The sequence below is a fragment of the Myotis brandtii genome, unplaced genomic scaffold (assembly GCF_000412655.1).
Source record: "Myotis brandtii unplaced genomic scaffold, ASM41265v1 scaffold388, whole genome shotgun sequence".
NCBI classification, from domain to species: Eukaryota; Metazoa; Chordata; class Mammalia; order Chiroptera; family Vespertilionidae; genus Myotis; species Myotis brandtii.
In genome coordinates this window covers 2,314,604-2,331,083 of record NW_005364882.1, presented here as the reverse complement: position 1 = coordinate 2,331,083, position 16,480 = coordinate 2,314,604, and the positions used below count along the sequence as shown (strand labels likewise).

The 16,480-nt window shown below is 37.5% G+C and overlaps 1 protein-coding gene and 1 long non-coding RNA gene across 2 annotated transcripts in view; both read left to right on the top strand.

Moving 5' to 3' along the window:
* The window catches only part of DIAPH3 (diaphanous-related formin 3), a 505,494-nt gene that overhangs the window by 316,790 nt on the left and 172,224 nt on the right, over nucleotides 1-16,480 (top strand). Inside the window, exon 23 of the mRNA XM_005872674.2 lies at nucleotides 9,043-9,207. Coding sequence (XP_005872736.1) covers nucleotides 9,043-9,207 — 165 coding nt within the window. The remainder of the gene's footprint in view (nucleotides 1-9,042; nucleotides 9,208-16,480) is intronic.
* Nucleotides 100-8,990, top strand: LOC106727202. Its single transcript, XR_001363380.1, has 4 exons — nucleotides 100-209; nucleotides 1,367-1,499; nucleotides 3,635-3,753; nucleotides 8,550-8,990. It is a non-coding gene; the product is annotated as an uncharacterized LOC106727202 (long non-coding RNA).

Genomic DNA, 16,480 nt, shown 5'->3' with positions numbered 1-16,480 from the left:
CCGAAATGTATTCTATTGATTTCCATTTTTTCCCTTTTTATCAACTTTAATAATATTTTTTCTCATCTTTTCCCTTCCACATGTCCTTTTTCCTTTTGAAGTTCATGGTAGATTAACAGGATATGAAAACTCAAATTGAGGAAATTTGAATCTAACATGATGTGATTTAGATATTTTGAAACATTTCAGGATAAAGACTATAAACTGGTGTGAGTAGTCAGCTTAATTTCAAGGTTTGGCCTATACTAAAAATTAACTTGTGTTCCAGAAACTTTACTATTTTCTTTAGAAATACTACATAGTTTTATAATCAAAATTGAGTTTGTCACAATCACTATTTGTGCAGGTATTCTCCAAACCTAAAATAAAATTGACGTATATATATATATATGTGTGTGTGTGTGTGTGTGTGTGTGTGTGTACATACTTATAGAAAATTAATAGCATGAGGCTTGTGTCCTGCTTAAGTTAAGGTTTCTTTTGAATTCAATTATCTTTGGTTTTGCTAACTCTGTGGCTTAATCTCTAATGAGTAATTGAAGTAATAAACTTTATTTCCTGAAACTAATGTTGAGTTGCTTTGCAAACCATTCTGTGAAATTAGAGACTGATATCTTCTATGTTATAATAAAGTATTACTACTATGCATTATTAAAATTCCATATGGACTTCAGAATTCTACATGAAAGGATAACCCACTTTTAAAATGAGCTCTTATAAATAGACACTCCTGATATTTATTTTAAACTGAGTTACTTGAACTAAAATAACTACTTTTCCTCTTTCTATCTCTCCTGAGATTTGGCATATCACAAAATTATTATTTGGCTTGTCATAGATTTTCTTGTATATACTTTCAGCTTAATTGTGAATTACTTCAATTTTAGCTATCTTTACTGGGGAAATATCATAAAAATGCACTCAGCAACAATCAGTTCTGACTAATGTATTTATTTCCTTTCCAACCTTTCCTACCTATCCAGTTTCTTTTTTTTATAAGGCAGGGCACCATTATCACTCCACTAGATATGGTTGTCTTTTTAAAACTAAAAATGAAATATATATTTATCAAAAGTATATTTTGCAGTACCTTCTCATTTGGCAACATATGGTTTTCAAAACTAAATTTGTAAATTTTTTTATAGCACACTTATATTAGTTTTACCATTCTTAGCTTTTTTTCTCAATCATTTTTATCATATTAAAATATTCATATATGCCAGTTTATTGTAATCATTAAGTACTATTAATGGAAGTGCTTATTATTGTTCTTTATAGATAGAAAGCATTTTAGAAAACTTTTTGCTTGTATAGAGTCTTTGGTAATCCATTGTGAGTGTACTAATTATGAAGGTTGGATTTCTAGGACATATAACTGAAGATGAATTCCTGAGCTTAGAGTCAGTGTAGCAGAGTCATGCTCAGCAGATGATCTCTGGACCTATTAATACTTGTATTCGTATGGTACAAGAAGTTGAATGATGTCGCCTTCTTGAAAGGTATGCAACTCATAAAAAGTAACTAGCAGGAAATCAGAAACAGGAAGGATGATGCTTTGTTGGAAACAATTTTTTATTCTGAGTACAATTATACTCCATAGACATGAAAGCTACTATATCCTGTTGCTAAATATCACAACCTAAAAGCCTCTAATGAACTGATTAGCATTCATGTATCTCTTTGGAAGTCAGATATATGAACAGTTGGTGCACTTTGCTATTGACAAAGCTTATGATCATAAATACTCTTTGCTGAGATTAGATTGTACTCGTTTGCTTTTCCTCTTAGACATGCTAGTTTCGAGGTAATTAAATTCATTCATTGTGAAGCTTTGTTTACTTTAATTAGGACTGACAACAAATCAGATCTTGAATATTAAATGCATTTATACAGATCTTACTAAAATGGCAAATTGTGAGCTGCTTAGATCTTAGAAAATGGAAGAATATGGAAATTAAAATGCACAATGAATAAAAATATATTTAAAATTTGGGTTATTAATGCTCAAACTTTGTTTTAAATTTTACTGCTTATTAGTTGAAGCACATATCAAATGTGTGATTCCTCAACCAGTTCTGGAAGAACATGTGTATTATCCAAATTGTTAAGAATGCATTATTACAACTGGATATTTTATGTAAAAAAATCATAATTTAGTGAACTACTAAATAATCTGTTAATCAAATAGTCTTAAATTATGATATAATTTTGTCATAATAGGAAATTTTACTAATAGTGTTCAATTATAGTATACTAGAGGCCTGGTGCATGAAATTCGTGCACTCGTGGGTGGGGGGAAGTCCCTCAGCCCGGCCTGCATCCTCTTGCAGTCCGGGAGCCCTCAGGGGATGTCCGACTGATGGCTTAGGGGGGAGCAGGCCTAAGCCAACAGTCGGACATCCTTAGTGCTGCCACGGAGGCAGGAGAGGCTTCCGCCGCTGCGCTCGTCAGCCATGAGCCCAGCTCAGGGCTTCTGGCTGAGCAGCGCTCCCCCTGTGGGAGCACACTGAACACCAGGGGGCAGCTCCTGCGTTGAATGTCTGCCCCTTGGTGGTCAGTGCATGTCATAGCTACCGGTCTGTTTGCTGTTTGGTCGATTTGCATATTAGCTTTTTATTATATAAGATTGTAGTTTTATTTTTCCAGTACATGCTCTTTCTTTACATATACTACTTAATATAAAAAATGTTAATTTAGTACATTCTTTAAAGGCTTGCACAATTATTTTAGTGATAGCACGTTGACTTTTTTTTAAAAGAAAAATTTAATGTTTTTTTATTGATTTTTTAGAGAGAGAGGAAGGGAAAGGCATAGAGAGATAGAAGCATCAATGAGAGAGAAACAGCATCTATCTGCTGCCTCCTGCATGCCCCCTATTGGGGGTTGAGTGCTGTTATGTGCCCTGCCTGGGAATCGAACCAGTGAATTCCTGGTTCCTGGGTCGATGCTCAACCACTGATCAACACTGTCCAGGCCACATTGACTTTTAATAATAATGATGTTACTTTCCAATTGCTAAGCCTGCTCAGAAATATAATTAGAGTTGAATAGTACTAGTGTAAATATTTGCTTGAAAAATATGTTACACATGTTCAAGGTGGGGGTCATTAATATTGTTATATACAAACTATCCTACCTAATAAAAGGGTAATATGCAAATCAACTGTCACTTCATCACAAAGATGGCGGTACCCAGTCCTCTCAGCCTCACCGGAGTCCCCCAGTCCCGGGGGGGCGGCTGCTGAGAGCAGGCAGCATGAGTGGCCTGGTGGAATGCCACAGCGACGAGGCAAGCATTCCACCCCAGCTGTGGAGGGCCTCTGGGCAGCGTGCACAGAGCGGCCGGGGGTGAGGGGAAATGCTTGCGTTGTCACCCCAGCGACAAGGCAAGTGTTCCGCGCCTGGCCTCGGATGGGCCTCTGGGCCGCGGAGAGCCTCTGGGCAGCGGGCACAGAGCGGCCAGGCCCTGCAGAGAGCTACTAGCGCACGGATTCGTGCGCAGGGCTATTAGTTACATTTGAGATAATATTAAATTTTGTATAACAAGTTACTTGACTCTTTCCTATGTTCTATTCTTTAAATTTATTGCAATCCTGCTTTTATTTTGAACTTTCTTTTTATTGTTCTGCTATAGAGTGATATTTTAATCCCTTCTGATACTTCTATGACGATGCTAAAACTATCTCAATAAATTCCTTGAGAGAAAGATATCTTATCTATATCCAACATTACATAAAGTACAGCATTTTTCAGGTAAAAAAATTCTGTACATTTTAATTTAATTGAACTATAGTTAGGAAGTAAAACAGAAGAGTGGAATGGATGAAAAGTAAATTTGTATAATACACAGTTCATTTGCAGGAGTGAAAAGTTGGGTAATTGTGTGATTTGTAAGAGCAGATTTTTCTTTACTTAAATTAGTCTGCTCTCTCCTTCCTTCTTTCTCATTTGTCATATCTTTTATTTAATCCATTCTTAATAAACTTGTAAGACTTGGGTTAAAATATCCTGCTCCTCATCCTCTGTGAATCTTCAAATTTATATGCATCTTTTTCTTCTCTGCAGTCTTATTAAACTCACAAAGGTTATTACACAACTTAGCACTCACTGCTGCTTTACAGTCATGCCTCAGTTACTTCAGTCAATGTCACCTTCTTAGCCTGAACTTCCTTGGCTGCTCAACGTAAATTAGCCTGTGTCACTCTGTATAACATCACAAAACTTTTTCTTCATCATACTTATCACTGTCTGAATATCTCATTTATTTAGTTTTTTTATTATCTATCACTAGATTTCACAAAAGGAGGGACTTTGCTTATCTTGTTAACTACTGTTTTCCCTAGTGCCCAAAAGAGGGGAATACAGTGGACTTCAGTGAATACTTATAGATTGGCTGGTTGGCTGCCTGGGTACTTAAGATGTATAAAAGGTATCGGACATATATGACTGATTGAAGCTGATCCTTATCAAATGTGTTAGTGGAAGTAATAGACAACTTTTGTGGGAAAGTACAATAATGAGGGCAAAGCATATACATAACCTCTGGACATAGGCAGTAGTGCAGTGAAGGCCTGGGATTTGGGAGCAGGGTGAAAAAGTCAATGGGGGAAAAAAGAGGACTTCTGTAATACTTTCAACAATACAGATAAATTTTAAATAAATAAAAATACACCCGTAGAATATATTAGTGCCAGGTAGTTTGGTAATGAGCTGTTTTTGTTGACCAGGAGTTGAATCCTAAATCTTTGTCTTACTACTTAGTTGGCCAACACTATGTATTTGCAATTCAGCACATGTGAACATAGATTTGCTTGTCAATGAACCTTTCAAATGGGATGATTACAGTCTTTCATATAGAAATTAATGAGAATTTGGCCTTTGTCCTAGTAAAGGAATAGAAAACAGATTTTACAAAAATAACAAGTGACTGAGTAAATATCAATATTTTTTAATGAATTTTATCAAATATTTATTGTGTCAAGAAGCTCACCTATTTCTCTAAAGCTCTATATAAGGAGCTGGGGGAAAAATAAAGCCTTACTACTACTAAGATGGGCATTAATTTTCTCTGCAGTTTCACAGTTGGCACAAGAACATCTACATTTGTTTTCTCTTTTGGCTGATGATAATGATGTGTTTTTGTTTTTTTTTTCCTGTCTGAATATTCCACCATCTCTTAATGAGTAGCCCATCAATGATGACGTAGAGACCCCATTAATGTAACCATTTATTCCATCCTATCAGACAGTCATTTTAAACTTCTAAGAATTTGGCTCTTTCCAAAATTGTTTCAGTTTAATCACAATTTTATCATTCTCATTGGTAATTCCAATTATTCAAAGCTCTACTTCCTTTGGGAGCAAATTGTTTTATCGATAACAATGATAAGATAATCCTATATAATAAAAGCCCAATATGCTAAGTGTCTGGTTGTCTGTTCAGCCAATCAAAGCGTAGTATGCTAATGATATGCTAAGACTGCTCAACCGCTCGCTATGACATGCCCTGACCATCGGGGCAGACGCTCCAACCGGCAAGTTAGCTTGCTGCTGGGGTCCGGCTGATCAGGACTGAGCGAGATGGGCCAGACATGCCCTGGACCCCTCCCGCGGTCCCTCCCCATCTGGCAAACCTCCTGCATCCCTCCCCGGCCCCGATCATGCACCGGTATGGTCCCCGGCCTGGCATGCACCCTCTCGCAATCCAGAACCTTTTGGGGGATGTTGGACAGCCAGTTTTGGCCTGATCCCGCAGGCTAGGCTGAGGGACCCCACTGGTACATGAATTCGTGCACCAAGCCTCTAGTTAACTTATAAAGCTCCCAAGTTTTAGAACAAGATCATGTAATTTTAATGATTTTGACTCTTGGTCTTCTTTTCCATCACATTTTTAAATAGAATTATACTGTTTTGATTAAGTATGTCCAGGCATATTCCAAATATTTTATTAACTTTTGATTTGTATCTGAAAATTTTAAAAAATGTTATTGGATAATACTTATAGCTGTAATTTAATCTGTTTACCAAATTGATTCTTGAGACTAGACATATTCCCAGGTTTTAGAATAAAATTACTAGGATTTGTGAAGTGCCTGTTTTAAAGCTCAAAGCCTTATAAGCAATGATAGGGGCAGAAAAGTAGTAACTCTACAGTTAGAAACACCCATGGTAACAGGATAACCTGTTGTCTAGGTCAACAGCTGTTCAAGGACTCTCTTAGCTCTTAATTACATTGAGATTGTGTGTGTAAGAATGCATATATGTGCAGTCTTTCATCAGAATTGTGAGAAGGCCTGTTACCCTTCCCATTAAAGTTAAAAAAGGATGACACTAGGATGAAATAAGTAACTGGCACCAATGATGTTGTAGATGGTTAGGCTTAATACAACTAAGAAGGTGGGGCACAGCATTAGAGAAGGAGCTGACAGAGGTGACCACACCCCAGAAATGGGGTAAGAACCAAGCACTACTAGGGAATTGGATTAGAAAGGAAAATTCACAACTTCATTACAGATGAGTACAATGGACTACAAATACCTTATGTATTCAGTGGGAAAATTATCGCTCATAGATATAGAGAAGAAAGCTTCATGGAAGCTTAGTGAAGCCTTGAATGGTAGGTTTGGACCTGAAAAAGTAGATAGGAATTAAGAATACTATATAAATAATCCATGTGGATACAGTCTCTATCTAGAACATAAATAATTTTAGGTGAGAGTTTATAGATTTAATAAACCAGTGTTGATTTCTGAACTTGTTAGTTTAAAGAAATTATTTCACTTTACAAATAAATCACCTTATGGTCCATCTAATAGTTTCTGTATGTATGTTAAATATAGTTTTTATTTACATCTGTTCATTTTACCTACAACATTTTATGGAATATGGATATTTCACAAGACAAAATATATGGAAACCTGTTCTGTGTGACTATATTGTTATAATTCCTTGTGATTTTACTAATTATAAGAAATTTTTATTGCTCATCTAAGAATTAATAAAAGATACCACATATAAATGCATCATTCACTGGTAGTGTTATGATCTACATTCTAGAAAGTATAAAGGAGGCCTTTTTGCTATTCAGTTGAATATAAACTGAGCCACAAAAAGATCTATAGATTTTATTAAGGCCATTAAAATAAATCAGCTCTTGCATTAGAATTCAGACCCCATATATCCAATATAATAAAAGGCTAATATGCAAATTGTCCCTTCGACGAGGGGGCGATGCCAGACCGCCAAACGCCCGTAGCCCCTCCTCTGATCTGCCCCCTCCACCTTGATCGGGGACAGGGCTGGCTGGCCATCTGGCCAACCTCCCACGTCTGCTCCCCCCGCCAGCCTGGCCGGATCGGCCCTGATCGGGGCGGGCCAGCCAGACCCCACCTGTGCACGAATTCGTGCATCAGGCCTCTAGTTGTAAAATACATGGAGCATAGTATGGAAAAAAAAAACACCAAAAAACAACAGACATAGAAGAGCAATAGGCAACATGCGGACATGGGTACTGAGTTGCCATAGTACCTTGTGGGGAGGTTGAGTTCTAATTACTCAAATTCTTCGGTGCCCCCTGGATTCACCAACTATCTGGCTGTAGTGCTACCTCTTTCTCCTTGGTCATATTCATGCATTCATTCATTCATCTATCTCAAAGGGAAACCATTCATTCATTCATTCATTCATTCATTCATCTATCTCAAAGGGAAGGGCCTGGATCTGTTGCTTTATTAATTTATCCTCTACCGGGGGAATGCTCTGACCACAGGAAACATACCATTTTTGAAGTTGTGGAAAGTTTTTCATTTTTAGATATAAACCTTCCATTTTTGTTTTGCAATATAGAAGGAACTGACAGAGGTGACCGCACCCTAGAAATTCTTTGTTTCAATCTAGTTATACTTATTAACTGGCTTTATTTTAAAATTAAGTGCGCTGATGTATGTTTATCCTTTTGTGTTAGAGACAGTAAGATGACTTCAGTAAGTTTGATTCTGTATGTTCCATTTATTTGAATGCCACAGTTTAAAGGAACCATATGTAATTATGATTGTTGCGCTAAGAGAGTCACTTTTTTAGACAGTGATTTTACTGCCTCAGCAATGTTTCATGCCACAAAGGAATTCTATGCTTTGTTTAGAAAATGTATTCTGATGCCACTGCTACACTCACATTTAGTCTTCTCTGTCTCATTGTGCTTTGAACTGAGTTGTCATAAATAAGTGAGAGAATAACATCTCTGTGTGTATGTATAATCATAGTTTGAACCAGGTAATACATAGGAGAAACTATCAATTTTCCCAAGGATAAATTAAAACATGAGTTTAATTTCATAAAATAACAAATTTTAAATGTAATTCTTAAAAATTTATTTTTGATTGTCTTTGCAACCCTATGTAAAGCTTAAAATGAATAACCAGGCAATAAAATACCAAGTATTTGTATATATTCTAGATGCCATTCATTTTTCTAAGAACTTTGTATGTTTAACTCATTCCTCACAACAGCCACATTAAGATAGTTGATATTACTATTATTCTCATTTTACAGGTGAGGACATTTTGGCACAGAAAGATGAGGCATTTGTCCACAGGCATGGAAGTACCAAGTTTAGGAGTTAGAAATTGACCCCAGTTTGTCCAGTTGAACGGCTGTGCTTAATGCCTATGTTATTGATTTCACTACCATTAAATGTACTGTTACAACTGCTGAACTAGAATTTTAAATCATATCGCATGATCTGTATTATTTAGATGGCAAATTGGAAGAAAAATTTCCTTGAATTCAATTGTGAAAGAAATATTAAATGTATAAGTATTTAACTATTCTGATAATTTTGCTTGATTTAATTAGAAATTGAACTTAAGATTTCATCACTGTACAGTATAGATTGAATTGTAAGAATGGTTAACTTTTAGAGGTGATTTGGCATTTTGGAGATGTGTAATAGTAGCTAACAATTACATCAAAACATTGGACTTAGAGTTGTGTGTTTTTATAAAACATTACTTTGAAATTTCAGAATTCTTTAACTATAATATACAGCTTTGTTATCAGTACAAAGGAACAGTATGAGAATCTTTCAACGTTACATGAAAACATGGAAAAGCTATACCAGAGCATAATGGAATACTATGCTGTTGATGTGAAGAAGGTGTCTGTGGAAGACTTTTTGACTGACTTAAATAACTTCAGAGCCACATTCATGGTATGATAAAAATTTTAATTTGTTTTCTAAAAAGTATTTGTATCTATACTACCTCATCTATTAATACGTTTACTTCATTCCACTCCTGTTGTCTAGTAAAATCTACCTTTTCTGATGTTGAAAGTTAGCTTTAAAATTTCATATTTTAAATCTATTGAAAAAATGTGTGGTTTGTTCCCTTTTTGGCCTTCCCAACATTAAACTGTAATCAGAAATTTTGATTAAAACTGTGACAAATTCTGAAGTTTTTCATAGAGACTCCCCTCCTGGCTGATTACAGGGCACTTTTGTAGTAAGTTTTTGGCTATGAATTTGTTTCTTTATACTTATGATCAATTTGTATTTTTGTGGTATAATTTTACCCAATTCCTTGCAGCTCTTATGAAGCTTTTTCCTCCTTTTCTTTTCTTAATGCATTGTACAATAAGCTACCTGCAGTTTGCTTTTGAATGGATTTTATATTCTAGGGTTTTCTTTAGATACTTTAATAGGGAGGTCAGGTCTTTGATGTGCAATCCTTTCATTTAGGCATTAAAAAGATCTTTTGAAAAGTATTAGCTGATTAGATGGGGGAAAAGAACCACACATATTAAAATGAGAAGGCATTGTTGCCTCCCTAGGGAACTGGGGATACATTTCTGCAAAGAAAAAATATGTTATTCTTAATAGATAGGTAAGTCATTTCTGTATTTCAGCAAATGTTGGTGGGGATTAAAAAGTTCTTGAAGTATAAATAAAAAAAACTGGATTTAAAGAATTAGGTCTTTTTTTTAAATCTCAGGAAAACTTTATTACTGAATTTATTGGATTTGGTTATAATCACTGGGTTATGATTAGATAGCCTTTTAATAAAAATATTTTAAAGGAAAACTAGTCTGTCTGCGTTAAATACACATTTTGCTTCTAGCTCTTATTTACTTCCTCCACAAATTCAAAGTGATTAAATTATTTTTTCATACCAGAAGGGAATTTGATTATTAAACATATTATGTGCCTATATGTGTGCTGTATTATACTAATTTTTACAATGTTTTATGAGGCAAATTGGCTTAGTGGAATTAGCAAAGGCTTTGCAGTCTGAAAGAGCTAGGTTTGGGTTGCAGACTAGTTACGTGACTATGAACACTAACTTTCCTGAGACTCAGTTTTCATATTTATAAAAGGGAATGTCAATTTCTTTCTCAAAAGGGTGTTTAAATATTAAACAGGATAATATATGTTAAATGTTTATCATAGCTTTTGGCACATGGTAGTTGATCAATAAATTGTTATTGAGTAAAGGATTAACTCAGCAAGCTTGAGGTACTCAAACCCTGAGCATTCCAAAGAAAGCTCTAGTCCAGCGGTTCTCAACCTGTGGGTCGCGACCCCTTTGGGGGTCAAACGACCCTTTCACAAGGGTAGCCTAAATACATCCTGCATATCAGATATTTATAATTCATAACAGTAGCAAAATTACAGTTATGAAGTAGCAATGAAAATAATAATATGGTTGGGGGTCACCACAACATGAGGAACTGTATTAAAGGGTCGCAGCATTAGGAAGGTTGAGAACCACTGCTCTAGTCCTTGCCTGACTCCTGGGAGGTCACCTTGAAGCCCTTGGGATATCCTACCTGGCAAGGGGTCTTTGTACCTAGGACCAAGCTAGATAGTTGATGCTAAAAATGTGATTTATGGTGAATACCATATGTTTTTGTTTGTTTGTTTTTCGTTTTTTTGTTTGTTTTTAATCCTCACCTGAGGATATTTTTCCATTAATTTTCAGAGAGAGTGAAAGGGAGAGAGATAGAGTGAAACATCAATGTGAGAGAGAAACATCGATTGGTTGCCTTCACACTTACCCCATTCAGGGCTGGGGATCGAGTCTGAAACCAAGGTACATGCCGTTGACCAGAATTGAACCTGGGACCCTTCAACTACAAACCAAAGCCCTTTCCACTGAGCCAAACCAGCGAGGGCGTGAATACCTATTTTTGTTCACCTGAGGCACTGGGCCACAATGTATCAGATGGTCTTCTATGGGGCACTGGAGCCTGAGTAGCTAAGGTCACTTATGCAGGAGGTGCATGCCTACGGGACTGTCCTCCCCAATAAACACTGGACACAAAGCTAGGGTGAGCAGCCCTGGTTGGCAATGTGCTTCATGTGTTGTCACACATCATTCCTATAAATATCAAACTCCATAGGGAGAGGACAGTGTGATTTTAATCTGTATCCTTTTGGTGTAAACTGTAACAGTGGATAGAACAACGTTTCTGAATTCTGTGAATCCTTCCAAAAACTGATCAAACTCAAGGCTTATCTTGGAGATCCCTGACACAATTATGTATAAAATTATGAAATGCATATATGAAATAATATCCATTATATATATATTAGAGGCCTGGTGCACAAATTCATGCACCAGTTGGGTCCCTTGACCTGGCCTGCGGGATCGGCCGAAAGTAGCTCTCCGACATCCCCCGAGGGGTCCCAGATTGTGAGAGGGCGCAAGCTAGGCTGAGGGACCCACCCATCGGTGCTGGGGAGGGACGCAGGAGGTTTGCCAGCTGGGGAGGGACTGCGGGAGGGCTCCAGGTTGTGTCCGCCTATCTCTATCAGTTGGAGCGTCTGCCCCCTGGTGGTCAGTACACATGATAGCATTATCGCTAGGCTGAGGGACCCACCCATCGGTGCTGGGGAGGGACGCAGGAGGTTTGCCAGCTGGGGAGGGACTGCGGGAGGGCTCCAGGTTGTGTCCGCCTATCTCTATCAGTTGGAGCGTCTGCCCCCTGGTAGTCAGTACACATCATAGCATTATCATGAGCGGTTGAGCAGCCTTAGCATATCATTAGCATATTACACTTTGATTGGTTGAAGGGCCAACCGGTCACCCGGACACTTAGCATTTAAGCTTTTACTATATAGGATTTTTATGAGCCAGACATTTTCCCATATGTCTTACTTACATATATTATCTCAGGAACCGGTCACCCGGACACTTAGCATTTAAGCTTTTACTCTATAGGATTTTTATGAGCCAGACATTTTCCCATATCTCAGCCAATCTTCATAATAATTATCCATCTCTTCACTGTTACCATCTCTTTGTGGCAAATGAAGAAACTGAGGCACAGAAACTGAACATAGCTAGCTCAGTGTGACATAGGTATAAAATGCCAGAACTAGAATTTAAACTCATGCAGTCTTCCTCCACATCCCCTGTTCTTAAATGCTATGTCATACTGTCTCCTATGTTCTATAGCTTGTGTTTTGTTTTACAAATAAGAACATTTGCATTTGGAGGGAGACCAAGTCCTTATTGTAAGTAGTGGGAATTGGGATTTGAATCAAGGTATAATTCCAGTCATCCTGAAAACTGGTAGGATTACAGGGTTTTGGTGTTCTGTGGGTAACTTGGCATTTCTGTCATTAAGTGGTGGGCAGAGGGAGAAAGTAAATGTATGAATGAACAAGGGTTCAGAAAAAGAGGGTAATTGAGTGACAACTATACTTTCCTATTTCAGAATTCAGAGGGTCCTAGAAGTAGCTGCTATCAGACAATACACACTCCTATACACACTGTACTAAATTTAAAAAATTAGAGCTAAATATTTTTTAAAACATTTTTTATCTAAATGAATAATTTAGAGAATAAATTTTTCTCTAGAATGAAAATAAGCATAAGGAAGACTGGAAGGGAAGTACAATTTTTCACCCATTTTATTCTTCCTTTCTTTTTGGTTTATACAGTTATACTGCTGGAATTTTAGACACTGTGTCTTTAAAAATACCGCAGTGTCCATATTAACAGAAAATTTTCACAAATAAATAAATTTTCAAAATCTCTGATGTCTTATGTTACTACTTAATTTTATACTATTCAACTTTGTAAACCAAGTTAACTTTATTGAGCCACTGTGAAAATATTAGATCTGGAACTTTAATGTGTTGAAGGTCTTTCTGGAAAGCCACATTAATATAATGGGCAAAAAGTATATTTTCTTTTTGGGGTTTCTCAACTGGGAATTTATTTGCCATCATCATTGCTTAACAATCTACTCTATGCAGTATGATCATAGGGAATGATTTTTATTTAGAGCTATTGATCAACTTTCAACAATAGGAAATAAGTTTACATTGTAATTTTACTTCACTTTTTTACTACCATCTTCAATAGGACAAAACCAAAACCAGTGGCTAGCGATTGAGTGTTTGTTTGCTTCTTGTTAGAGCTGGTGCTAGTGCTTTACATGTCTCTCACTTGGTCTTCACGCAGTTCATGAGAAGTACAGAATTTACCCTTGAGGTTAACTTAATTGCAGGGCAGAGAACCTGTGTGTTTGCATAGGCCCTGCAGAATTGGTGGAGGCTAGGGGAGGCCTGCCTGGCTGCAAAGCTTGGGCATTTTTTCCTTTAAACATTCATAATACATTGCTGCTCAGAGCATTTGTAAGTAAAGTCAAAATGTGATTTTTAAAGTGTTTTTTAATAACTTACTAGAGGGAATCAGCACAAGGCATACTTTATTTCCTCACTCTTTTTTTAAAAATAACTTTCTGTATACATTGATGGATTCATAATAGAAGAATGCTTGCCAGTCTGCTTTTATTTCAAAGCCTAAAATGCTCTCTTTTAAAATTAGAGGCCAATTAATGGCGGAAGTGAGGGTTAAGGTGAGGGCTAAAGAGTCGGCATCATTCTGTAATAGATTCTTTTTCCTTTAGGACTCATGTGAAGCATAAAGTTCAATTGGAGGTAATAGGTTGAAATACTTCACCTCACTGTATAGACTGAGTAAACGTGTGACCTACCAGGCATCCAGCTTCTCCAAATAAAGTTCATGCCATTAGTTGTACAATGTTGCATAACAATAATAATCATTTTCAACTTGTGACTGGGTTTAGACTCATTATTACATGCCATTACCAGTGTGCCTGTTATTAATAGGGATATCATTCTTCTACAGGGTGAATTGAACTCACTCAGAAATTTTTGTTGGATCTTGCTAGGTACCCCTTCTCTTTATTGTATCCAACAGCTACAGCATGTGGATGTTTGTCCTTTGAGTATAAACCTAATTTTGTGTCTTTCATTGATCACTGTGGCCTTGAAGCATAATGCATGTCCAGGCCCCTCTTTCCCATTCATATTCATGTTAGAGAATTTTGCTTAAACTGCTCCTACACATAGGCCTGAATTGCATGGTTTCTTCTTTAACACTCTTGTTTCTCGTCCTGATGATGCTTCCTTTTTGTCATTGAAAGTTCTTTTGCTATAACCAGAGTTGTTAACACAGTGCAACAGCACTCTTAACTCCTTAAGTAAATGTCATCTGGCACCTTATTTATTTTGCTTAACGATCTCATTTTAGAGAAATACTTAGGCATGCTTTCACCTCTTAGGACTCCTTTGTTATCTGTCCCCTTTAGATAACATGTTTGAAAACAGTTTCTCTACCAAATTATATACATTAAAAATATACCATTTTTCTGTTTTAATTAGACATGTAACTGCTATGTAGACCCTCAGAGTTTTTAATTGCATACATCCCCAAATAGAATTGATGTGATTACACGAAAGAAGTCAGACTTTCTAGTTCATGTAGCTTTTTTCCCCCTGAGCACATGAAACTTTTCTGTTTTAAAAATACTAAGAAGGATTATGAGACATCTTTACAGTTTCTAAGACCCTGTATATCTGGTACCCCACTTTAGGTTTAGATTTTCAATGGCAACAGAAAGCAATCCCTGCTTAAGAGGGATTACTGTTGTACATAAAAAGTGGGAGCCTTATATTGTCTTTTTTTTCTTTTTTGCCCCCTAGGTTTAGATATATAAAAGTGCTAAAAACTCTGCAGTTACTTTCTAGTTCAAGAAGTCCAATCTGTCCCTCCCTGTGATTCCCACATATATGCCTCCATCTGAACTATGTGTAATGATAAAAAAGAATTCTGATTTCTTCCCATCTTAAGTGACTTATGAATTCCAACTAGAAGCCTCATCCTCTTTGTTTTTGGTAGTGATGTGTTGCTCTCTACCTCATTATTGGATAGACAGCGGTGGCTGAGGGAACAGGCTCTGGCATCAGAACACCCTGGGTGATATGACTGGGGACAAGTTACTTTATCTTGCTCTGCCTCAGTTTCCTCTTAAAAACAGCATGTGTTTCTTAGGGATGTTACATTTTGAAGATCAAATGATATTATGTACATCAGTGGTTCCCAAACTTATTTGGCCTACCGCCCCCTTTCCAGAAAAAATATTACTCAGCGCCCCCTGGAAATTATTTTTTTTTAAATTTTAATAGCAATTAAACAGAAAGATATATGTATTAATGTTTCTACCTTTTTCGTAAAATATAGTAAAGAAAGGTGTAAATTAGAAACATTGAAGTTTGAAATTATGAAACTATTTATTGAACTCAGAATAGAAAGGTAATACAAAAAAAGTTAAAACAAATGCACCTGTGGCCATCACCGCCCCCCTGGATCGCTGCAACGCCCACCAGGGGGCGGTAGCGCCCACTTTGGGAATCACTGATGTACATACTAGAGGCCCAGTGTACGAATTCGTGCACCAGTGGGGTCCCCTCAGCCTGGCCTGCGGGATTGGGCTGAATGTCTCTCTGACATCCCCTGAGGGGTTCCGGATTGCAAAAGGGTACAGACCAGGCCGAGGGACCCCACTGGTGCACAATCGGGGCCAGGGAGGTTGGCCAGCCGGGGAAGGACTGCAGGAGGGCTCCAGGGCATGTCCAGCCCAACTCAGCCGGACCCCACCAGCAAGCTAACCTACCGGTTGGAGCGTTTGCCCCCTGGTGGTCAGTGCACATCATAGCGAGTGGTTAAGTGGCCTTAGCATGTCATTAGCATATTATGCTTTGATTGGTCTAACAGCCGACCAGTCGACCGGACACTTAGCCTACTAGGCTTTTATTATATAGGATACTCTCAAAATTAGCTCCCTACACAAAATAGAAGTATAGTGATTTTCAACTTTCCCAATCCTATCTATAGGGAATATGCTAATTGACCCTCACACTATGGCAAAGATGGTGGCGCCCACAGCCAATAAGGAAGGAATATGCTAATTGATTGCCCTTCCCTCAAAGATGGCGGCATCCACAGCCAATAAGGAGGGAATATGCTAATTGACTGCCACGTCCTCAAAGATGTCGGTGCCCGCAGCCACAGATGGCGGTGCCCAGTCCCCTCAGCCCCACCAGGGAGGCAGGTTCGTGGCAAGCCCTGCCTCCGGAGTCCCCCAGTCCCCTCATCCCCCCATCCGCC